Raw genomic sequence first — 26,113 nt, forward strand, 5'->3', positions numbered from 1 at the left:
CCATGATGCACCCCGTTTCGACTTTGGCTTGCTTTTCCTTCTTAGTGATGCGACCTCTCACCAATGTATTAAAACACTTTGAATTTATACTTTGCATGATTATATTTGGTCAACGCGAAACATTATTTTTTCTAAACATTTTCTGAGACCATTTTTATCAACACAGGGTTATTTTATCCGACAAGATGGGCTTCGTAATATCTGCCATAACATCGCCCTGGCGATGCCTAGAAAAATAAAAAAGGCAGTGCAGCCAGACGGCTACTTTGTAGCCACGTGTTCATTTTTTGTTTGTGTACAGAGTGACCTTTGCCATTTCACTGTTTCATTTCAAGTGTAACATGGTGCGTGGTCCTTGACGCAGTGCGTGTTCTCTGCCCGACTATACGCCATGAATGTAGAGGCACTAAAAAAACGTCCTGTAATCGTGTGTAACAAATCACTAATAAATTTATGAAAACAGCTCCTTTTTGAATCGATCAAAAAGTACTCTTTTAATTCGCGCACCAAAAACCAATAATTTCCGTTTTGACGCTATTAATTCGTGCACTTGAAAAAATAATTATTTTTACTACCGCGAATTAATCAAGTTTTTACGGTACTTCATCTACCGGGACATCGAGTAAGAGGTCCGACGGCGGAGGTACCAATATTTTTCTCGGTCTCCCCCCCGCTGATCAGAGGGCATCCTCACAGTCTGTTTTTTCAGGCGGTGTTTTACCCGATTTTACCGGCTGCAGCGAGGCTGTGCCCCTGGAGGCTTTCCTCCTATGGGGCCCGTTACGGGTCTCTTTGTGGACCCTGCCTCGCACGGCGTCGGGTTTGCTTCCGAGTTGAGGGCTTTGGTCGAAGGACTGTCGGGGCAATTGCATCCCTGGCAGGCCGGGTAGATCAGACGCAGTCGGAGCGAGCTGTCTCCACTGTGTCCCCTCGGACAAGCAGGAAGAAACACGAAAGCATGTTTGCAATCAAACACGTCTCTTCCGGGGAACCCCCGTTCCCAGGCACGGGTCTCCCACTATTTTGGGGGGTGGCTGAATGCCAAGGGGTGCTGGCAGCCAAGTCTCCGATTTCGGGGCAGGGCTTTCAGGGCAGGGCACACGTTGACCCCCCCTACTTTCAGCCAGCTAGGATTCGTCACGCGGTAACGGTACAACGGTAACGAATTTTTCCTTGTGTCCGGTCTCCGCTGTGGGTTTTGACTCCTTTCTTACTAACCCATGGGCGTTCCCAGAGGGAACCGACCCTGTCACGAGACGCACAGTCGAACACGCTCCCTCTCACATATTTAAAGTGAAAGGAGATGCAGTTCGCTCGCGTCGGATACAGCCGGTACTCCGGGCGGTCCCTCAGAGTCTTCCATCTGTATGACTCGGTGAGCTTGAGCACATTATTATGCGTGACCAGCACTCTGGAGACCTTGGAGGCAGAACGCACCAGCCTCTTGGCCAGGGCCACTACCGTGCTACGAGACGCTGCCTTAGACGCACGTGTTTTTGCCGACAAGCTGAGCCGGGGTACGTCCCCACCTCAGTGATGTAGACTGGACATCCTCCACCCTCTTTGTTCAGGAAATGGTGGGTACAGTCTTGGAGCTTCGGAGTGCAATGAACCCGTTGCAATGAGGGTTCAGATCAAATCCGCTAGCCAGTTGGTCCTGCCATGGGCAAACGGAGGGCACCCCAAGCACAGAAAACACAACGCCCTAGGGCGTCGTCCGCTAGCCAAAGCCAGCCAGGAGGCAAGCCCTTATACCCTTCCATGGGAGGGGAGGGGAGGGTAATGGCACGCCCCCAGGGAGGTAAGAGCCAGGTGGTGGCTCCTCACCCTCCCTGGGCGGACGTCTACCCGGCAGCAGGGGAGGCATGTTTGACGCTCACCTCTGCAACGGGGGGGGGGGGGGGGGGGACAGGCACGTGTTCAGTGAATGGCCAGGTCACAACTTAGTGACTACTTCAGGCCTTGGGGAACTCGTCTCATGGGGGAAGGGAGCACCACCACCCTCGCAACTGCCAAACACATGGCCACATATCCCTGTCGTACACAGATTGCGGCAGTGTAGTCCGGTTTGAAGACGGCGGGTGACCGATCCCTGGACCTTTCCAGGTGGTGACATCCGTTTATGGGATACCGCTGAAGTCTCCATTTCCCCTTGTCAGTGTCCCCCCTGTTGGGCACTGCCAGGGGACTCCCGCAAGGCGGAAGCAATCAGACAGGTAGTAGCAGTTTGCTGGGGAAAGACGCCATACACAGGGTACATCAGCCGGATCTATGGCCAGGCTTCTACCCAAATGTGTTCGTAGTACCAAATCTACAAGTGGCAGGCGTTCAGTTTTGGACCTAGGCAGACTGAATCAGTACGTGCTCCTCGATCGGTTCCACATGGAGACACCATTCAGAGTTCTTCTCTCCATCCACTGTTTTGACTGGCTAGCCCCGCTATACTTAAGCGGGGTCTACCTGCACATACCGATGCACCCAGCGAGTTGCCATCTCCTTCGAATTGCCCAGCTGGGCCAAGTATTCAAATTTCGGGTGGCCCCCGTTCGGGTTAGGCACAGTGCCCTACGTGTTCACCAGAGTGATGAAACAGGTAGTGCTGCTGCTTCACCAGATGTCGGTACACCTCAATCCGTACCCAGACTTCCAGTTACCAACAACCCGGGCAAGGGGTAATAGCCAAACGCGTCAGGCTAACACGGGATTTACTTCACCAGTTGGGCTCATTAGTAAATCGACAAGTCCCACCTCGACCCAACGTGCAGTTGGTGTCCCTGGGCATGGAGTTTTGACACAGAGGTAAGCTTGGCTTAGCTATTTCAAGCGTATTGCTTACCGCTAAGCAGCCTAGCCGAATGCCTAGTCAGCGTTCCCTCGGTGTCCCTCCGTGAACTAATACGGATCATCGAAATGATGACCTCGGTTCGAAGGGTCGTTCTCCAGGCCGCACTACGCAGCCGCCCAGTTTAACGCTTGTTATAACGCTGAGCTCTCCTATGGGAACTAGATAGGCGGGTTTCGATCTAGGACCAAGTGAAGGAACCCCTGCCCTGGTGGTCGTCACTGGCCAACCTCAGACAGGGGAGCCCCTTGGGCCCACTCGCCGCAGGTATGACTCTGGTAACAGATACCAACAAGCCCAAGGATATGGCCCCCGCATTGGTTTCGGGACTACCATATCAACCGGCTCGAACTGAGAGCAGTGTACTTAGCACTACCACGCTTTCTACCCATAGTTCGAGACCATAGAGTCCTGCTCCGCACAGGCAACGCAGCGGTGGTCTCCTTCAAGAAGGAGGGGGAACGCATTCCCCATCGTTGTCAGTCCTAGCGAAGCAAAACCCTCCTTTGGTGCCTGGAATACAATGTGGAGCTAACCGCACACCACCTTCCAGGGGTGAGGAACAGTCTGGCGATGCCCTTTCAGGGCGGCTCCATCTCCAGAACACGGAGTAGCTGATACCCCAGTGGGTAGCCTCTAGGCTGTTTCGGCCGTGGGACGGCCCAAGGTTGGACCGTTTTGCCGCACCCTGTAACGCCAAGCTCCCGACGTACGTAACACTCCTGCTGACTCCAGGACCCTGGGCCAGGGTCGCTTTGCTAGCCCCGTAGACCCACTTAGTTGTGTACGCCTTTCCTCCCTTCCCGCTAGTTCACCGGGCACCGGAGAAAACTTCAACAGGTGCACACCCGCATATTATCATGGGTTGCACCGAATTGGCCAAGCAAGGCCTAGTTTCCACTTCTGTTGGAAATGCTAGTCGAAGCGCCAGCAGTGCTTCCGGACTTGCCGGACCTGCAGTCCCAACCAGACGGCGCACTGCCAACGAGCCCAGCAGGTATCACTTACACGCATAGAGGCTCTCAGTAGACCCGCACATACGAAAGCCTTATCTGAGCGGGCTGCCAACGTCCTGGCCAGGGCGAACAGGGATTCCACCTACGTGGCCTACATTTCTAGGCTGCAAGCATACACTGATTGGTGTAGCGGAAGGGTGATTGATCCATACCATCCCTCTATTGGCCAGGTAGCAGGCTCCTTCGTCCACCTGTTTGACGAAGTGGGTTTGTCCTACGCTGCGAGCGTTGGCTACAAGTCGGTCTTGTCCCCCACCACTCAGAACGTACGGGAACAAGACTAGCCTATTATTAGGAGACTATTTACTGCTTTCCAGACGCCAAGACCCCATACAAGGGAGCCACCCAACTGGGACTCGTCGGCTGTGTTGTCTGCTCTAAGCAGACCGCCCTTTGAGCCTCTCCAATCAGCACCACTCAAATTTTTGATGTGGAAAATAGTCTTCCTACTGGCCCTCGCCTCAGGTAGGCACCGGTCAGAGCTAGGCACGCACTGTCCTTCGCGGACAGTTGTGCCGCTTTTATGGACGATCAAGTTGTACTAAAGACACGAATCTGGTTTCTCGCCAAGAACCAAATCCCAGGACACGATTCTCAACCGATCGTCATCCCCCGGCTGGCAAGTATTGTCAGTCCGGAGAATCAGGAGGAATTGCTTCTCTGCCCGGTCCGAGTGCTGAGTTGCTACGAGAACCGTACCTAGTTTTTTAGACGGGGAACCAAACACATGTTTTTGTGTTACTGCCCTGGCAAACAGAATAAGCCGGCTTCCCTGACTTCCATCTCCAGGTGGATTACTGCAACTGTACTGGAGGTCTATAATACACTATCCTCCTCAACACAGACCTTGCAGAGACGCCAAGTACGAGAACATGAGGTCCGTGCGATTGCTAATTCACTAGCGCTAGCGTCAGGTGCCTCCCTCAAATACATTCTGAGGGCAGGCTTCTGGAGAACGCAGAACGTCTTCATCAACTAATACCTAAGAGACACCCAATCTATTGAGCAGGGTTTCTTCAGGTTAGGCCCCATCGTAGCGGGTCAGGCCTTGTTTGCTAACCCAGCCCGAACGACCGCAGGTGCCTCTGTGCATCGACGATAAGTCAGTCTCGGCACTTTTGCGGGCAGATAGTCTGTTCCACTAGTACTTCCTGGAAGCTCCCAGGTTTCGCTTCTGTCGACCTACGCCCTCATGCGAACTGTTTTGGTCCTACTTCAAGCTTATCCCCCCCCGAATTCGGCTGGGGTCTAGCTTTCTCGGGCACACCGAACCCTGTCACCACAGCGGCATTGGCTTCTTGCTTCGGGGACAGCACAGGCAAGGTAAGACACCACCCTTCCTGGGTCTTAACTTAGGTTCTTGGGTTTGTTTTCATCCCGGACTGGGGAAAAGTTATTCATCATTCTCCTTTTTTTCTGTTTGCTCGGAAAAACCCGCCACCTATCGGTGTCTGACTCTGCCTACAGTTCAAAATAATCATTTTGACTGACCGGAGTCTATGGTGGGTAATTGAACGTAGTGAATTTAGGCGAGGGTTTTCCGAACCCGCCTATTCACATAGTTCATACCCAAAATAGACTCCGGGTCCCCCCAACCTCCCAACTCTTTCCGTCGCGTTGGTCTAAGTCCTCGAGGCGGAGAGAAAGGAACCAGAGTGATGGACGGCTACCTGTGGCGCTGCCAGGTGGCCTCGGTCACGTGGGTTCGTGACGTAAGGGGTAACAGAATCTTGAGGTCATGGGGCTTCCCCTGACCTGGATTCTATCTCTCCGTCACCGGCAGAATCGCTGATTAATGCCTACAGTTCAAAATAGTCATTTTGACTGACCGGAGTCTATGGTGGGTATGAACTATGTGAATAGGCGGGTTCGGAGAACCCTCGCCTAAGTTTGACAGGTCGCTGCTCAGTTTTAATCTGTGTGTTTTGTGTGTTTTTTACACACATTGTGTTGTATATGACCCTATGAGATCTCTATCGAACATGACATTGCGCCATGACCACTGCCTTTTAAAAAGTGTTAATTACAAAAAGATCAAGCGAGTCACAAATGTGTATTGGCTGGTGATATTTATGGTCTTACAAACAAAACAAAAGACAACATGTGAAAATACAGGTTGTATATGCCATACAAGGATCATCATTGAAAACAATGAAGTTGCAATTATTTGTAACAGCTATTTCTGTAGTAGGAAGATTCAAGTATGTCTGCAATATACATCAATTCTTTTCCTAAACATTGCTAAAACTAAGTATAACTTTGATAGAAAGATAAATTACACTGTGAGATGTTTGAACTATTGCAACAGCATGGTCGGACACGCTCTGATTGAGTTTGGCTTACTCACTGCATCAGGTCTTTTTTTTCCCTATGTTCATGTTTTTGGAAAAATATTTTATTTATTATAAATATTTTATATTAATCTATTTTAGGAGCTTTTATTGCATCCCTTATTAGTTTTCCAAGGGTGCTGGGTGGTTAGTGTTCACTGATTGATGTTTCAGTGTTCATGTTAGCCCCCAATAGTTAGCTGGGCTCAGCTTGTCAGACAAGGTGGTGGTTCTACAAGTTCCAAACTCTATTCGTATACTGTATTATGAAACTCGTTTTTATCTTTCATAAATTACCCAATCATATAAAGACTCAGATTTCTCAAAAGGTTAAAACTTTAATTAAAAAAATGTTGGCAGTTTACCAACAACGTAAGAAAAATGTTATCTGAAACTACTAGTAACTCGGCACCGGTCTGCTTACGTTATGGGTGATAATGTCACAGTGTAAACTTTTGAGTAAGATGTTCATCTGACAGACATATATGCAGTGAAGCCGTGTGTGTCGCGTGTACACGTGTCGCGACGATTGTCGCCCTTTAATGTTTTTTTTGTTTTTTTTATTTTGTTTAACTATCTTTTATTCCATACAATAGAAATTCTTTACAGCACAATGTCAACATACAACAAATGTCACAGCTATTATAACCCATACAAAACAGGCACTGAATACCCATTAACAATTGAAGTCTCCCCACAAATGGACATTGTATGTCTTCTATTTGAAATTTCTAACTCTATCTTTTGCGTGTAACGTATATCAGATTTTATGAGATTAAAGCATGGTAGTTCCTTTTTTAATTTACACGTATAGATATTTCTTTTAACAATTATAATTATATGGTTTAGTAGAGGGGAGAAGAACTTGTCTCCTAATATAATCTGTTTTGCTGACAATGTTCTTGGGCATCCTAGTTTTGTTCCCCATAGATTAAAAATTGATGTCCAGAGGACTTTAATAGACTCGCATTCAACAAAAAGATGCACTAGGTTCTCGGTGGTACCATGACAAAATGAGCATTTAAAAACTGACGAAACTAATGGTGAATTTATGTAGAATAACATTTCATTTGTGTACAGGATATTGTGGTTTAATTTCCACTGAGCTCCCGTAGATTGCTGCATAGAGTTACCAAAAAAAGCATGGAATAATGAAATTCCCAATCCTTGTTATCCAGATTACACAAAGTATTAAGAAAGAGTTGACTTTTGGGTGTTGTAAAAACATGGGAGGTGAATTACGTAATTGCTTTTGGGTGGTATTTTCAAGTATAATTATTTGTTCACCGGTGACTAGACTAATAGGAGGCTCTGGACGTACACAAACTGCACGGCTATTCCTCCAGTCTAATGGCAGTGCAGAGATAATGCCATTCCACTGAAGTAGCTGAACATAATTGAGCCCTAGTGCTTGGAGATAAGCCCAATTTTTAATTTTCCCATTTGTGTCAAATATATCCACAATATAAATTATTCCTGCATTAAAAAACGCTCAGTAAAAGATACTTTTATTTTGAATGAGGATATTTTTGTTAATGTTACAAATGGATTTTGTTTTTTTAAATGGTTTTAAATTTGTATGTGATGAATATGCAAATTTATGCATTTTTTTGCTTTCTGTACATTTTATTTTGATCTCTAGTGAGGACATTCAACCATAATATTTAGTACTGATTGTCTTCCATATGTGCCTCTGTCAGTCCATTGGACCTGTATCTCAGATATGATATGTCTGTGCCAATCAAATTCAAACTTCACACACATTAAATGTCTTATGTTTATAAATCATATGTTTCATCATCTGATTAAAAGATGGCCGAATGGTAAAAGTTCATCAAAATCAAATATTTCTGCCATTCAGGAAATAGTCGTGTTCTGATTATGGACATTATAAGACTCAAAACGGCCGATCGGTGGGCATTTCATTTTTAAGAATGCTGTTTCACAGCCATCATCTCTGACATGCCTAGACCGATAATTTTCAAACTTTTTACACACATCACATGTTCATGTATTTGTTTAAAGATCATATTCAATATGAACGAATGGTGGCCATTTTATAATCAAACATTTCTGTCATTTTGGTTCTGGATCATACATGGCCAGCTATTGTTTTAACTTGGTTTATACATTGGAACCATCAATATTTTTCTCAGATCACATTCAAAATGATTGACGACAATTTTGTATTAAAAAACGTTGTTTTAGAGCACTTCTTTGATTTGCTTTGACTAATCGCAATCAAAATTTACAACTACTTTGTACACCATGTCACCACATATTATCGTGCATTTCTTTGAAATTATGATTCAAAATATCTGACTTATTTCAGTTTTGTTTACCATACTATTGAACCAACAGGGTCTCTGTCATGTCATAACATGACTTGTTGTTTCATGATCCTATTCAAGATGGCCAAATGGTAACTATTTTAAGGACAAAAATGCATGAAAGTCCCACATTTTCACTATTCCATGACTGGTGTGTGCGATGAATTTGGTTTAAACATGGTACATACTTTGCAAACAATAGAGACTTGATTTTGTATTAAAGAATGCAGGTTCTATATATCTGATCTCCCAAGACCAAACAAGTTCAAACTTCACAAATACATCAGACATAATATTAAACATACGCACATGCATTCGCTTCTAATTCAATTCAAGATGGCCGAATAGCAGCCAATTTAAGGCTCAAATTGCATGAAAATCACACATTTTCTCCATTCCAGAACACTTGACAAATTTTGTTTTAACATAGTACATACTACAAAATAGGAATTTTTATGCACATCATTTATTTTTTTGGATTGGTTTTAAAATGTCAAAATGGCGACCATTTTGTTTTAAAGAATCCATATCTCTGGCATCACAAAAGCATCAGACACCATGTCATGCATATACATGAGCATTTTAGTCCTGATATTTTTTCTACCTGTTACAAAAATGGCTGCCACTGACTTCAGTTTGTATTTCCTGTTTGTATTATGAGTGTGATAGTCAAAATAATTAATAAGAATTGGTTCCTCAGTATATTTCAAGCTGCTGTAAATTCTTTATTAATCAAATTCCAACATTTGCATTATTCTCATGCCACATGGTACATCTTTTGGTCAAATGTGATCAACCTTCCTCATTGTCCATTTGCTAGTACATGTATGTGGTTGTTTTCTGTTGTGTATAGATCATACCTCCCGGTATCTTCTACTGAAAAGTACTAAAAAACCTGAATTTATTTATTTCAATAATAGTCACTAGACCGAATACCAGTTTATTCAAAATAGTACAACTGGTGGTGTATATCAGTCTTCTTGAAAGTGAGAAAACTCAGTTTTACAATTTGTTTTGTTCATTTTGAAGATAAAATTATAGAAGGTGATTGCTGAAGCAACAATGTGTAGTGATTACCATTAGGCCATAGGACTTGTTGAAATGTAAAAATGTCACTAGTTTTACACTAGAATCATGGGCCTCCTTATTAAATACCTTGAAACTATTAAAAGTAAAGCCAAATATAATTTCCAAACAATTTCAGTGACTTTAATGCATTATTGCAGTTTTCAAATTGGTGCCTTCTTGATGTATGTGTGAAGTTTGAACGTTTTCAGGTCAGGCAAATATGATTGGACAGACGGACAGATGGACAAGCGCACAGCAAAAGTCATTTACACAGTCATCATACTGCTACTTAACACTGAAACCTAATGAACGTCGGTAACACGGAAAGCGACATGTTAGAAACTCTTATTTTGTGATAACTTACTAATAAATGTGGTGACATGGGATTCATTACAGCGTCCTCGCAAAGACTTTCATCAGGGGAATTGCCTTTATTCAACTATCTAGGATGATAATAAAAATAGATTGGCTATTGTTAGTTGTCAAAGAACTAATCAAGTAATATCCCAGTAATACCATGTGAATTAATATCTGTTTTTAGTGTCAAGATAATCACATTTCATATTTAAATTTGTACAACTCGTTAACTGTAATTATTTTTGATGGCCTGAATAATGACTAAATTAGCATGTCAAAGATGTGCTACTTTTAATTATATAGTGAGCACATTCAATGTATCAACTACAGTTATTGTGCTACACCTGTAGGCTTTTACAATGATAAAATAGTCAACACATTCAATGTATCAACTACAGTTATTGTGCTACACCTGTAGGTTTTGACAATGATAATATAGTCAACACATTCAATGTATCAACTACAGTTATTATGCTACACCTGTAGGCTTTTACAATGATAAAATAGTCAACACATTCAATGTATCAACTACAGTTATTGTGCTACACCTGTAGGTTTTTACAATGATAATATAGTCAACACATTCAATGTATCAACTACAGTTATTGTGCTATACCTGTAGGTTTTTACAATGATAATATTGTCAACACATTCAATGTATCAACTACAGTCATTGTGCTACACCTGTAGGTTTTTACAATGATAATATAGTCAACACATTCAATGTATCAACTACAGTTATTGTGCTACACCTGTAGGTTTTTACAATGATAATATAGTGAACACATTCAATGTATCAACTACAATTATTGTGCTACACCTGTAGGTTTTTACAATGATAATATAGTCAACACATTCAATGTATCAACTACAGTTATTGTGCTACACCTGTAGGCTTTTACAATGATAATATAGTCAACACATTCAATGTATCAACTACAGTTATTGTGCTACACCTGTAGGTTTTTACATTGATAATATAGTCAACACATTCAATGTATCAACTACAGTTATTGTGCTACACCTGTAGGTTTTTACATTGATAATATTGTCAACACATTCAATGTATCAACTCCAGTTATTGTGCTACACCTGTAGGTTTTTACAATGATAATATAGTCAGCACATTCAATGTATCAACTACAGCTATTGTGCTACACCTGTAGGTTTTTACAATGATAATATAGTCAGCACATTCAATGTATCAACTACAGTTATTGTGCTACACCTGTAGGCTTTTACAATAATAATAGAGTCAGCACATTCAATGTATCAACTACAGTTATTGTGCTACACCTGTAGGTTTTTACAATGATAATATAGTGAGCACATTCAATGTATCAACTACAGTTATTGTGCTACACCTGTAGATTTTTACATTGATAATATTGTCAACACATTCAATGTATCAACTACAGTTATTGTGCTACACCTGTCGGTTTTTACAATGATAATATAGTCAGCACATTCAATGTATCAACTACAGTTATTGTGCTACACCTGGAGGCTTTTACAATGATAATAGAGTCAGCACATTCAATGTATCAACTACAGTTATTGTGCTACACCTGTAGGTTTTTACAATGATAATATAGTCAACACATTCAATGTATCAACTACAGTTATTGTGCTACACCTGTAGGTTTTTACAATGATAATATAGTCAACACATTCAGTGTATCAACTACAGTTATTGTGCTACACCTGTAGGTTTTTACAATGATAATATAGTGAGCACATTCAATGTATCAACTACAGTTACTGGTGTGCATAATTTTGTTCACCAGAATCAGAATTTGAGTATATAGTGCACTCAATCCTTGTGTCTAATATTCTTTCTCCGGCTCAGAAAGTAGAAATCTTCATTGTCAAAACTTACTTTAATTCGTGTTATTCCCATCCCTGGGTGATGTTGCATGAAAACTGGAGTTTCGAAAATGGTAACACTTGTACTATGCTTCAATTTCAGGCTTGAAAGACTGGAGTCTGGTGCCAGAGATGCTTCTGAATTTCAGAAATGGCAGGACGAAATGAGACGAAAGGATTTAGACCAAGAACTGGCTGAGATAGAACAGAGAAGAATCCTGGGTAAACTGAGTCATGAAGAAGCCATATTAGCAAGACAACAACTAATTAGAGAAAACCGAGAGAAAGTGCAAGAGATGAAAGAGGAGGTATGTTTGAATTTAAACTATAAAACTAATAAATTGTGTGAATTACCCAGGCAGTAATCAATTTATAGCATGTCATTAGCAAAACTCTACCAAAAGGATTCTGACTTAACTGAGCATTCATGCTCTTGTTAACCCATTGTCAGGTTTCCACCTATATTTTGGACTGACCATGTTCAAACTTCACAAATACATCACACTTTTTTGGAGACATATGCCAAAAATTCACCAAAATCAAGCATTTCAGTCATTCTGGAACCAGATCTTTGTCTTGTGTAGATGGACATCTCACTACATTGGGGGGCCGTGTGACTGGGCTGTGTGACTGGGCTGTGTGACCATCTTCCTATCATAATTGCAGTATGGCAATTACGTATGCCCAGTATTATGACAATAATTTATCATGCTCATTCACAGGCTGCCAGACTAATGCAAGAATATATTGAGAAGAGACTGGAAGAGGAAGAAGTGATGAAAAACTTAGTTGAAGATGTTATGACAAGTCATCAAAACGCTAAAGATGCAAAAGATAAACTGAGAGATTACAAACGAAAAATTGTTGATGAAGTAAACGAAGAAAGTCGGGAATTGATGAGGCAAGCATTAGAAGAGGTAATAAGATTATCGTTATTTATGAATATCACTAATGTTGTCTTGTTTATTTTTAAATAATTGTGTAAAATTAGTGGTACAGCAATTCAGGTTCTTTGGTAACCATATACGTGAGACATTGCCGATCTTGCAACAAAATGGGGATTGATACATTTCCAGTAATCACAAATATTATTGTAGGCAGATATTTCACTGTACCAGCTTCAGTTGTGTGCAGAGCGTGTGTTGAGTCAGTATTGTAGGCATCAAGGTTTTCGTTGAATGTTACGAAATGATCAAAAAATATAAAAAAAAAACTTACAAATATAAATCTGTGATATCCATATGTTCATTGCAAGACTTTAATGGTAGGCAACAGCCATGAATATCCGTTTGAACATTTGAGGCAAATGTCTCACAACTATTGCCAGTGCATGCCTGGGAGTGGCGGCGGAACCATGGGGCAGTGGGGGCAGTCACCCTCACGAAAAATAGGTTGTGGGGGCGACGATAAAATAAGGTTAAACACTCATCTATATTTGTCACTAAAATCCACCGCAAATGTCGGTAGAAATGCACACCGTGTGTACCTAAGTGTACCATCAAAATTTGCTCCCCAAAATGCAGGAAACAGCATTTCAGAGGGTCTAGATTTCAGAATTTTCCCGGGGGAGCATGCCCTTTGGCGCTTGATTTGTTGACATTCACATAAATTCTTCGCCCCCCCAGTGAAAAAAAGCTGTCGCCGCCTCTGCCCAGTAACAGAGTGACCATAGAACTTGAATACATGCTGAAAATACATGAAATGTCTTATTTCTTCATCTGCATTACAAATTGAGAGGGCACTCAGTTTCCATGCCAAAAATTATAAAATGACCATGGCATGTAAGAATAAAATAGAAAATATCTAAGGACACTAAGAGAAGCCCTTTTGTTATCCAGGCAATTGCCTTTGATGTCTTTTCGTAGTTTAAGCCCAGTACTTTATGTTTCATTTTTTTCTTTTCAGGCCGAGGAAGATATGAAACGCAAGATGGAATTGATTTATCAGATTCGTGCAATGGAGGCTGTACCCAAGATTCGACATGCTTTTGTAGATATCACAAGCACAGCAGGGCATGCATTGCTCAGTGAATTGTCTATAGCCGAGGTAAGTACCCGTATCATAGATATATACCCACTGGACTGAATTATAAACTTTACAGTATTTTATATACACATGTACACCCACTGTACTGAATTAAACTCTTTACAGTATTTGATATACACCCACTGTACTGAATTAAACTATTTACAGTATTTGATATACACCCACTGTACTGAATTAAACACTTTACAGTATTTGATATACACCCACTGTACTGAATTAAACACTTTACAGTATTTGATATACCCACTGTACTGTATTAAACACGTCACTGTATTTGATATACATTCACTGTACTGTATTAAACACATCACAGTATTTGATATACACCCACTGTACTGAATTATACACTTTACAGTATTTGACATACACCCACTGTACTGAATTATACACTTTACAGTATTTGACATACACCCACTTTACTGAATTAAACTCTTTACAGTATTTGATATACATCCACTGTACTGAATTATACACTTTACAGTATTTGATATACACCCACTGTACTGAATTATACACTTTACGGTATTTGATATACACCCACTGTACTGAATTATAAACTTTACAGTATTTGATATACACCCACTGTACTGAATTAAACTCTTTACAGTATTTGATATACATCCACTGCACTGAATTATACACTTTACAGTATTTGATATACACCCACTGTACTGAGTTATACACTTTACGGTATTTGATATACACCCACTGTACTGAATTATAAACTTTACAGTATTTGATATACACCCACTGTACTGTAATTAAATTCTTTACAGTATTTGATATACACCCACTGTACTGAATTAAACACGTCACAGTATTTGATATACACCCACTGTACTGAATTAAACACGTCACAGTATTTGATATACACCCACTGTACTGAATTATACACTTTACAGTATTTGACATACACCCACTGTACTGAATTAAACACTTTACAGTATTTGACATACACCCACTGTACTGAATTATACACTTTACAGTATTTGACATACACCCACTTTACTGAATTAAACACTTTAAAGTATTTGATATACACCCACTGTACTGAATTATAAACTTTACGGTATTTGATATACACCCACTGTACTGAATTATACACTTTACAGTATTTGACATACAACCACTGTACTGAATTAAACACTTTACAGTATTTGATATACACCCACTGTACTGAATTATACACTTTACAGTATTTGACATACACCCACTGTACTGAATTAAACACTTTACAGTATTTGACATACACCCACTGTACTGAATTATACACTTTACAGTATTTGATATACATCCACTGTACTGAATTATACACTTTACAGTATTTGACATACACCCACTGTACTGAATTAAACACTTTACAGTATTTGATATACATCCACTGTACTGAATTATAAATTTTACGGTATTTGATATACACCCACTGTACTGAATTATACACTTTACGGTATTTGATATACACCCACTGTACTGAATTACAATCGTTTTCACTAAACATTGGACAATCAGATTGTGGTAAATGTTGATACATAAGAGCAAGTACCTAATGAAATTGCCACTGATTTTATCACTACTAATCAAAACATTATAACTGTAGCCTAAACATGTTTGATACAATGTATAACTGTCTGTACTCAACTCATTTACATAAAATGTTACGTTTGTGTGTGTCCCAGTAGTGTGTCCAGACACCCAGAGCATATAACGCGGGAAAGTCGGGAGTACAATAATTTGGTGACAAAATGCAGTCTCATAATTCGACACACAATTTAGTGTACGACAGAAAATTGTTGAACTTTACTTAAATTGGCTGTCTTTTTGTCAATTTGCACAACAAACTAGGGTGTCAAAAAGTACTGCGAATAATATATGCACTAAACTTATTACTAGCGGTGATGTTTCAGCTGGGAAGCACGGATGAAAACATGGTAACAGAACATGCTTGACTGGCAATATTTTACAGCATATTGAATTTTATAAACTGCGACAGCCTAGTATTTATCGGCGTGAAATTCAGTCAAAGTTACGCCAAGATAATGTGTGCCACGATGACCCCAGTTCATCCATGGTTTACCGAGGACTTATTCACCACCTAAACATGACGAGGAAAAGTTAAAACCTATAATTCAAGGCAATAGGAACCGTACTGGTCATACCGACTATGGCCGGACCACTTCTGCACGCCCCTCCTAGCAGACGTGGTCCTTCGGCCCACGTCATCATACGCCTCGGACCTACGACCCTCGGTGGATGGCCGGACCAAATACTAGTATTTTTTGCTTTCTACGATCTTGTAATTGCTGCAAAGTCAACGACTGACATTAACGAACAGCGAATGCTTGATTTTATCGATAACATTTCTGATTTTAGACCAGAACAGCTGCACTGGTTTGACGAGGCGTCTGTCATTCGTACTTAGTCTACTGGAAACCGGCGTTACGGGCATGCAGAAATTGGTACACTGGGACAGAAATACAGCGGTTTGTGTCTAATATTAATTACACAATAAACCTTCTTACAAGTATATTTGGTGTCGAACAATCTGATATCATTGTTGGACCTTCCAGTGCTATAGAAATGATGAACTTTTTCTTTGAAGCAGTCAATGTAGAAGACCACGTTGGAAATCGTTGTTTGGCACCGGGATATTGTGTAATCATGGATAATTGTGGTTTTCATCACGCCAGGATTGTCGAACCTAATTTGGAACATTTATTACAACAGCAAGGAGTGCACCTAATTTTTCAACCACCATACAATCCCCAGTATAATATCTGTGAACAATGTTCTCTGTCTATAAAATCGTATTTGAGGGGAAAACAGAAATGTTCCTATAGATTTACTGAGTTTGCTATAGCAGACGCCATTGGTCACATCACGCCCGGGGCATGTCAAATTTTTGATAGAGAAAGTGTGATTTGCTTTCCGCCAAAAACTGGTCAATACAAACTGAAATGGAAGTCAACTTGTACCAGTATTAAGACAATATATATTCACTTGTATTTCATTTTATATGATTTGCAGACAAATAGCCTGCATTCGCCTTAAAAAGCAATCTGTTCGCAGAGATAGTCAAAAAAATTTTGATATGACATGCACATAAACTCGTCTTCTTTAACATAGATGGGAACAATTCTGTCCTCCGTGTAATAAGTAAAATGCAGCTTGAAAAGATATTCCGCCATTGTCCAAAGAGCATTGTAAATCAGCAATGCTGGTCAGAATTCACACTGTTCACGCTAAAAAAACCGAAATGTCTTGCGCAAACAATAAAAGAGAGAATGGCGCCTTGGACTCAGACAGGTATACATTGTATCAATAATGTTTATGCTACAGTTATGTTTTGATTAGTGGTGATAAAATCAGTGGCAATTTTATTAGGTACTTGCTCTGATGTATCAACATTTACCACAATCTGATTGTCCAATGTTTAGTGAAAACGATTGTAAACACTTTACAGCATTTGACATACACCCACTGTACTGAATTATACACTTTACAGTATTTGACATACAACCACTGTACTGAATTAAACACTTTACAGTATTTGATATACACCCACTGTACTGAATTATACACTTTACAGTATTTGACATACACCCACTGTACTGAATTAAACACTTTACAGTATTTGACATACACCCACTGTACTGAATTATACACTTTACAGTATTTGATATACATCCACTGTACTGAATTATACACTTTACAGTATTTGACATACACCCACTGTACTGAATTATACACTTTACAGTATTTGATATACACCGGCACTGTACTGAATTATACACTTTACAGTATTTGATATACACCCACTGTACTGAATTAAACACTTTAAAGTATTTGATATACACCCACTGTACTGAATTAAACATACACCCACTGTACTGAATTAAACACTTTACAGTATTTGATATACATCCACTGTACTGAATTAAACACTTCACAGTATTTGATATACACCCACCATACTGAATTAAACACTTTACAGTATTTGATATACACCCACCATACTGAATTAAACACTTTACAGTATTTGATATACATCCACTGTACTGAATTATACACTTTACGGTATTTGATATACACCCACTGTACTGAATTAAACACTTTACAGTATTTGATATATACCCAGTGTACTGAATAGTTCATGTTTTTTCCTAGCTACGAGAACGACTCGCACTTCTCAAAATTAGCGAGAAAGAGTCTGAGGAAGAGAAAAGGGATGAGATTCTAGCCAGTAAGCAAGCCAGAGATCAAATGTTAATGGATAAACTAGAACAAATATCCAAGTTCAGGGCAGCGGAGGGACAAGCTGCAGCTCTCAAGTGAGTACACATCAGTTAAAGAGCAATACCGTATTATTTGTTTCTATTACCAGCACATGCACTTATGCATTTTAATAATTCAGTGTACAATAAAGGTAACTTTTGATTAAGTTTACTTCTGGTATTTGAGATAAAATCAGTGTAAAATTTGCTTAGGGGGGAGACAGACTGTAATATTTTCTTTTTGACTCCCGTGTGCCAAGCACACAATAGGAGTCTTTGCAGTTAGTGTGTGTGTATGTGTGTATGTGTATGTGTGTCTGTCTGTTCCACTGATATCTCAAGAACCATACATTGTTTTTTGATGAAACTTTGGGCATGGATGCTCTGGGCCAATGCACAGATTTGATTAGGTTTTGGTAAAAATCCATGCATATTAATTACCTAATTTGCATGATAATTAGCTGATTTTTAGCTGTTCCATGACTGTGCCACTCATTGGATTAGTTTTGGGTAAAAATTTGTGCAATCTTAATTACCTCATTTGCATAATGATTAATCAATTTTTGGCTTTTGCACTGATATCTCTGATATCTTGGTACATAGATGTCATAGGACACTGCACAGACCTGATAGTTTTTAGGGTAATATCAGTACATATTAATTACATAATTTGCATAATTAATTAATTTTCAGCTTTTGATATTTCAAGTAGTAATCACATTTCAATGAAACTTGGTATATAGTTACTTAAGGACTGTGCAGACCCCTGATTAGTTTTTTGGATGAATATTTGTGCATATTAATTACCTTATTAGCATAATTAGTTAATTTTCAGCTTTTGATATTTCAAGTAGTAATCATATTTCAATGAGACTTGCTACATAGACCTTTTAGGACTATGCAGAGACCTGATTAGTTTTAGGGTGAATAATTGTGGATATTAATTACCTAATTTGCATAATTAGTTAATTGTTTCCATGAATGTTTCACTGATATATAAAGAACCACGAATTGGATTTTAATGAAACTTTTAAAGAGTACTCATCATCACATTTCAATGAATCTAGAACTATGCAGAAACCCACTTAGTTTTTGGTAAATATTTATGCTTATTAATCACCTAATTAACATAATTAATTAACACTGATATCTCAATTACTGATCATCACATTTGAATAAAATTTGGTACATAAATGCTCTAGGACAATAGACAGTCCTGATTAATTTTGGGTTAAAATTTGTTCATATTAATTCTCTAATTACCATAATAATTCATAATTTTTTTGTTCAGTTCTGTTCATATCAGTTACCTGATTTACATAATTAGTTTTCAGTTTTTCATCAATATCTCAGGTACAAGTAATTTTGAAATAATTTTTAATTAGTCGTCAATACTCTCAGCACACGGGAGTTCTTTCTAAGCCTTCTTTGATTTTCAATGTTTTTGATAGTTTATAGTCCATCTGAGATTGAGTAAAGACTACATTATTAACTGACATACAATAAAACTGTATTATATATCTTGCAGTGAAAACAATAGAATTTATATTGGCTTTTGTAAAAACTCTTTACAGATATGTTTAAATCTGTTATACACATGATCAAATCTGTTATGAACTTCTTACTTATTTTGTAAATTGTGTCACCAAAATGTTGGATTCAAACTTTTTTCTTTTGCTTACATCTGCTTACATCTACAGTGTAGCATGTGGTGGAATTTAAATATCATTGAAACAGTCGTGCAGGCACAAATATCATTTTTCACTAGTGTTTCGGGTTGTTATCTTTCACTTTTGACCACAAGTAGAAAAAGATGTATAATAATTAAGTTATCAAGGGAATAAATACCACAATAGGATCAATGAAGATGGTACAGTGTCAGTGTGCCCTTGAAGCTGATATGACACGTCAGACAGCTTGGATAATTTTTGTAATACAACAATGTTCATTTCCTAGCTGGTACACCAATGACACAACAAAAAAGCATACATTGATTTTCAAAAAAATCTTACTATATAGAATTTGGTGTTATGAAATTCACATTTTATAAACAAAATTTTTGTAAAAACAAAGGAAATCAGGTTATTTTGTATCTTCAGAAGCTTCAAACAGAAACATACAATTTTTATTTATCTTGAATATCCCTCCCCTCAGGGGTCATCAAGGTGACTCAGTTTGATTTTTGGAGTTCTATTGTGACTTAGGATCTTGACAAAGTCAGTCCTGTTAGAAAGCATGCTGACAAGCGTATCAACACAAGACCTGCTATTATTCTTGTAATAACCTCATATTTAATGAAAACAACTAATGTTTCATTTTCTTACAGACTTGAAGATAAAAGAAGAACAAAAGAAAAAAAAGCTGAAATAATAGATCCACGTGTGATTGCTATGCAACAAAAACTTGAACAGAGAAAACAAGAACGATTAAAAACTGCCGAAGTAATGAAGATCACACCCACCAAAAAGTCTGCCCAAAGGACGCAGAGTTTAACTAAAGAAAAGGTTGGTTGATTTCACTGCCTGAGATTGTGACTACCATAATAACAGTAAAATATGATTGGTTATTCTTGTATTTTCCAAATTTTGTTCAAAATCATAACTATTTTGCGGGTCATTATTATGGAGATGCATTTTTTATTTTCATCCTGAGTCTTGGAGCTCTTAGCTCTTAGTTAGACATCCTTAATGACATATTATAAATCACTACTACCAGAATTAAAAGTTTTTATAACGTCATAGCTTTAAATTATCACATAGTAATGTAAACCTCTATATTCAAGAAAATTTAAATGTTGGTGGCGGCTTCGCTTCACACATCTTACCATAGATCCTTCTTCGCATCCAGTATGTGGGAGTTTCATTTAAATAACTATTGTAACATTATAACTAAGTTTTATAATTTGCACTGCAAATTAGCTCACAAAGCTATGTAGCAATTACACAAATATTGCTTTTCAAAACTACTCAAAGACTCATGTTCATGATAAGAATGGTAAAAGACGTTGGAAAACTCTGTTATCAGAATGGGTGTATCATCCCAACTCATCTGTGAACTACCTGGATTCATTAAAATTCTTTTAATTCACGTATATATTGAATAACAGTCCAAACTTGAATAAAAAATATTCAACTGTTTGAAATACAAGCTGAATTCAATGGAAATAAATGTTGGGAAGGTTAAATTTCAAAATGTGGCATAATCAACTCTTCCGCATAAACCAAAAGATTTATTAATTTTTAATATTGGTCTGAGGTCAAAACATAAGAGTTTCTGTGTATGGCTTTAATTATTACTTATAATTCGGCCTTTGTGCGTCTGTGCGTCCGTCCGGAGTCATATCTCAGAATCCCTTGGACCGATTCCGTTCATTCTTTGCATGTGCCTAGTACTTAATGTGGGACATATGCACATGCAGTGGTTTATCGATTTGATTCAAAATGGTCGACTGGCAGCCATCTTGTTTTTTGAAAATGTTGTATTTTGGACATGCTTTGTCAGTTTTCATTCAAACTTGGTACATAGATTATACATGTTAGGATACATGTCCATGACAATTTCCTTTGCAATTGGATCAAAGATGGCCGACTGGCAAGCGTCTTGTTTGTTTTTTTCAAATGTGGAATCTTGGATATGCTTTTTCAGTTTTTATTCAAATTTAGCACATACTTTATACATGTTAGGATACATGTCCATGACAATTTGTTTCAAAATCGGATCAAGGATGGCTGATTGAAAGCCATCTGAATTTTTGGCCTTACTACTATATTTCCAAGATTTATGTACCATTTCATTCTTATTTGGCACATACATCATACATGTCACTTTGTTTCATAATCAGATCAAAGATGCCCGAATAACGGCCGTTTTTATTCTTGGCCATATTGCTATATCTCTGTCACCCATGTATCATTTTCATTGGTATTTATTACGTCATAAATGAATACATGTACATGTTAATTCAATTTGCAATTTGATCAAATATGGCTGACTGCGGCCATCTTGTTCATTTAAAATGTGATAACTTGGACATGCTTTCACTTGTGATCTATGTTTTTCTTTGCTATGTCTTAAACCGGAGCGGTCGTCACATGTTCGAATTTGATGTAAATAAACAATCTGTTGTATACGCCACTTGGGACGCAACTTTCAAGGATACACTCGTGACAACCCCTCCACTTTAATATGACGAGCACAAAGAGAACTTTCAAAAATGTAACGGGGACTGTGTAATTTTCAATGACTTGTAATTTGTTTATTTTCTTACTTTGCTGAATATGCTAAATTAAAACCTAATGAATATTCAAATTTAATTATGAAATATGTTTCTGTCACACACCAGTGACAACATGAAACTGCGAGACAAAACCCAATGAATATTTCTCATTTTCACAGTAAAGGTAAGTGATCTATAATAGCTATTTCATTCATAGTACAGGTGTTCCTAATATACCATGATCTTTTTTTATTCCAGAAACGTTTAGAAGCAGACAGATGGAGAGAATTGGAGAAGACAAGAGAAAGGGCAGCTGCATTGAAATCTCAAGGGGCAGTTGGTAGCAAATCAGTCAATAAACTGTCATCATTCAGACAGCTGTCTGCTGGCCAAGCAGCCTCCTAAACTATGAATTAAATTGAGTTATAGTGACCTGAGTTATTTATATTGTGCTTATATTCAGTGGCAATCAAGCTGTGTCCTTATTTTTAACACTTCTCTTGGGCATGTTTACTGCCTTGTTTTCAAATATTTTCAGCCAACAGCCTCATTTTCAGTTCACAGCCTCATTTTCAGTTCACACCAGCCTCATTTTCAGTTCACAGCCTCGTTTTCAGTTCACAGCCTCATTTTCAGTTCACACCAGCCTCATTTTCAGTTCACAGCCTCGTTTTCAGTTCACAGCCTCGTTTTCAGTTCACAGCCTCGTTTCCAGTTCACAGCCTCATTAACAGTTTCTGTCAGCCACACTTTCAGCCCATACCAACCTCATTTTCAGTTCATATTATCCTTGCTGTCAGTCCTCAGCACCATTTTTAGTTCACATCAGCCTCACGTTGGCACACCAGCCTTAAATATCCACCAGTGAAATGTAAGCATTGAAATCATAAACTGAACTACATTTATGAAAACATTGCAGGACTGTACTTCTCAAAAAATGCAATTTCTCCTTCAATTTGCCATGTCCTTGATATTATCATAATTTTGATTGATATTATGGCAGATACAAGTATTTTATTATGTATTATGTAATTTGGTCACATACAGGAAACAAGTTGACAAAGTATTTCTACAAAGTGTGTAATTTCTCAGCTTGTGTTTGAAATCCATTTATATATTCATATTTTTGTGTTATGAATTGTATTATATCTGTGTTATTTGATCCAAGTATTCTATACCATGAATAAATCCGTCCCTTTCCACAAAATACAAAGTGTGCTTTTGTTGTTCTACCATTTTTCAACATATGATCCTTCTAAGAGTGTTCAATAATATTCCAGTCCCCTTAGTCAACAAGCTTCTAGTTGATAAGTCTGACTGATGTCTAGCTCAATGGACTATTCACTGGGCTACAGGGATGATGGACATCAAGCCGTTAGTGATTCTTTTAACATCTGTTCCTGTAAAATAAATGTTGTCGATCTGCCCCAGGATATTTAAATGTGGTCTCTAAAAATAGACATATTAGAGTACAAATCCCAGTTTTGTTGACAAGATAGTTTATACGGTGTCTCGATAAGATATTGTCCTAGCCTACTGAATTCTTTCCTGGGGGGCTACCTGAAGTACCCATTAAGGCACCCTGGGAGATCCTTGCAACTTTCCACTTTATTTGAAGATGGCTACATATACATATATTCTATCATCTGCCACTTTCAGTAGTGCTTTAGCAACAAATATATCTCTGAGGAAGCATTTATTTGCTTTGATTTTTGCTGTTATTGTGCTGAGAAGCCTGTCATTCAAGTCTCTGCTGCAGAAAGATATTTGCAGAACAAGACTGTAATGTTCTTCTGTTGCTTTACACTCTGCCATTCTGCAGGTACACAGTGATGCACATTAGGGTTGGGGTCAGGCCCCACCATAGATCCCACTGTTAACACCGTTTACTCCAGCAGCAGGCTTGAGCATCATGCCTCAAGGTCCACTCTTAGACGACTGTCTTTGTCGATGTTGACACTGGTGTGGCACAGAGACTGTCAATTTTAGGCCTTCAGTAGTAAAGCACAATTGCAATTCTGCTCCATTCTGTCCCTGGCAATGAACGAACATGCTGGCTGTCACCTGAGCTCTTGAGTAGGCACACACAATTCAGATTAGATTGAGATTGCAGCCTGAGAGCAAAGGTGCAATCACCATTTCACAGGTTTTGACCCTTGCTTCTATGCTCGCCTGTTTCTAATACCAATAGCATCAGATGAATTGAGGTCAGTGATTGGTCTCTCTAAATCCGGAGGTTCAGTCATTCGTTTAGATCACCACACAATAGTCAGTCCATCAACCAAATTAGGCTAAGCAGAACTTGAATCTGAAGGAAGTCTCAAATTTACATACCTGTTCTAAATAGGGCAAACCCTTTAATCAGCACAACTGGTTCACGAGAGCACGCAGGATGCTGGTATTTCACCAGTCTTCCTGCATACCAAGAATTCTAAATGCCTGTAGTGCTCATGCCTCTAGTGCATTTTCCTGTAAGAAAAGTTCTGACAATCAATGTCCTTGATTGGAAATGGATATAGACACATTAGACAAATGCTGCATTGGTTCAGATAATGCACAACCCAAGTTGCTCGATAACCACGACTCTTCCATCATGTACACATGCAGTGGAAATGTTTTTTCTATGTCTGTGTGTGTTCGAGCACCACATGCTGCAACATAGCTATTCCGCTACTCAGAGCGATCAATTTCCAGCCAAGAAATTGATACTTACCAATGTGCCTTCTAAGCTGATATGATGCACTACTGCATGACTACACAGATTTGCTGATGTACCTAGAAAATCATACATTGATATAGTGATTTATTAATGTTATGGAATTTGTAATAGTTATCATGAAACTCATATTTTATAAACAAAATGAGTGTAAATTCAAAGGGAATCAGTTACATACAATTTTCTGAAGATCAACCTTCCCAGCAGTTAAGTTGACTCAATGTGATTTGTTAGAATTCTATTTTGACAAAATCAGTCCTATTGGAGGTCGCACTGATTGCCCAATGAGTACATGTTAGCCCTTTTGTAATGAGGGTGAGGGTGAGATGCCTTCATTATCTGCGTTCAACCATCTGATCCTAGATCAATGCTTATGATGCAGGTTTGGGGTCAGCATGCACAGGGATTCTGGATGATCAGACAGATCAATAGGAGGGAGCTGAAGGTTAATTGTTCAGCTTGAACTAGTGGACCTGTCTGCCAGATATTTGCACATCAAATCTGTTCTTCTGAGAGGCAACAATTCTATGACCCTCATCTACCTCAAAAAGGAGGAAGAGACAAGGTCATTGTTCTTCAATCTTGCAGTAGAGAATCTCTTGTGGGGTGCAAAGCATCAGAAGTGATTGCCCATACTGTTTCAAACTTAGAGCAAGTTCAACTGCTATGAGTAGTTATTCATAGATCACCACAAAGCTGCATGTGACCAGAGTCAAGCATTGATCTGTTTGCCACACCACTTAAACCAAGGAGATCAGCTGATGTGGGAGCGGTGCTGTCAATCAGCTTGAGACTTTGATGTACGTGTTTCCTCTCGTTTTCACTGTTAAAGTTGACATTCTTTCTTGTGGTCACTACTGGGGGACCACCTGAGGACCTTGCCCCACAGCCCAATGTTGCTGACAATACTTTATACGGGCTTGTCTGTGGATGCCAGAGCTGTTGCTTATGGTCATTACTGGGGGACCACCTGAGGACCTTGCCCCACAGCCCAATGTTGCTGACAATACTTTATACGGGCTTGTCTGTGGGTGCCAGAGCTGTTGCTTATGGTC

At 39.2% G+C, this 26,113-nt stretch overlaps 1 protein-coding gene across 1 annotated transcript in view; it reads left to right on the forward strand.

The window, feature by feature from the left end:
- LOC102808379 (cilia- and flagella-associated protein 99-like) overlaps positions 1 to 23,555 on the forward strand; it is a 34,238-nt gene extending 10,683 nt beyond the window's left edge. The window contains exons 10-15 of the mRNA XM_085504394.1: positions 11,913 to 12,117; positions 12,532 to 12,726; positions 13,715 to 13,855; positions 18,020 to 18,183; positions 20,453 to 20,630; positions 22,601 to 23,555. Of these exons, the coding sequence (XP_085360520.1) occupies positions 11,913 to 12,117; positions 12,532 to 12,726; positions 13,715 to 13,855; positions 18,020 to 18,183; positions 20,453 to 20,630; positions 22,601 to 22,747 (1,030 nt within the window). The 3' untranslated portion in view covers positions 22,748 to 23,555. The remainder of the gene's footprint in view (positions 1 to 11,912; positions 12,118 to 12,531; positions 12,727 to 13,714; positions 13,856 to 18,019; positions 18,184 to 20,452; positions 20,631 to 22,600) is intronic.
- The last annotated feature ends 2,558 nt before the right edge of the window (positions 23,556 to 26,113 follow it).

The sequence above is a fragment of the Saccoglossus kowalevskii genome, chromosome 10, assembly GCF_978046115.1.
Source record: "Saccoglossus kowalevskii chromosome 10, keSacKowa6.1, whole genome shotgun sequence".
NCBI lineage: Eukaryota > Metazoa > Hemichordata > Enteropneusta > Harrimaniidae > Saccoglossus > Saccoglossus kowalevskii.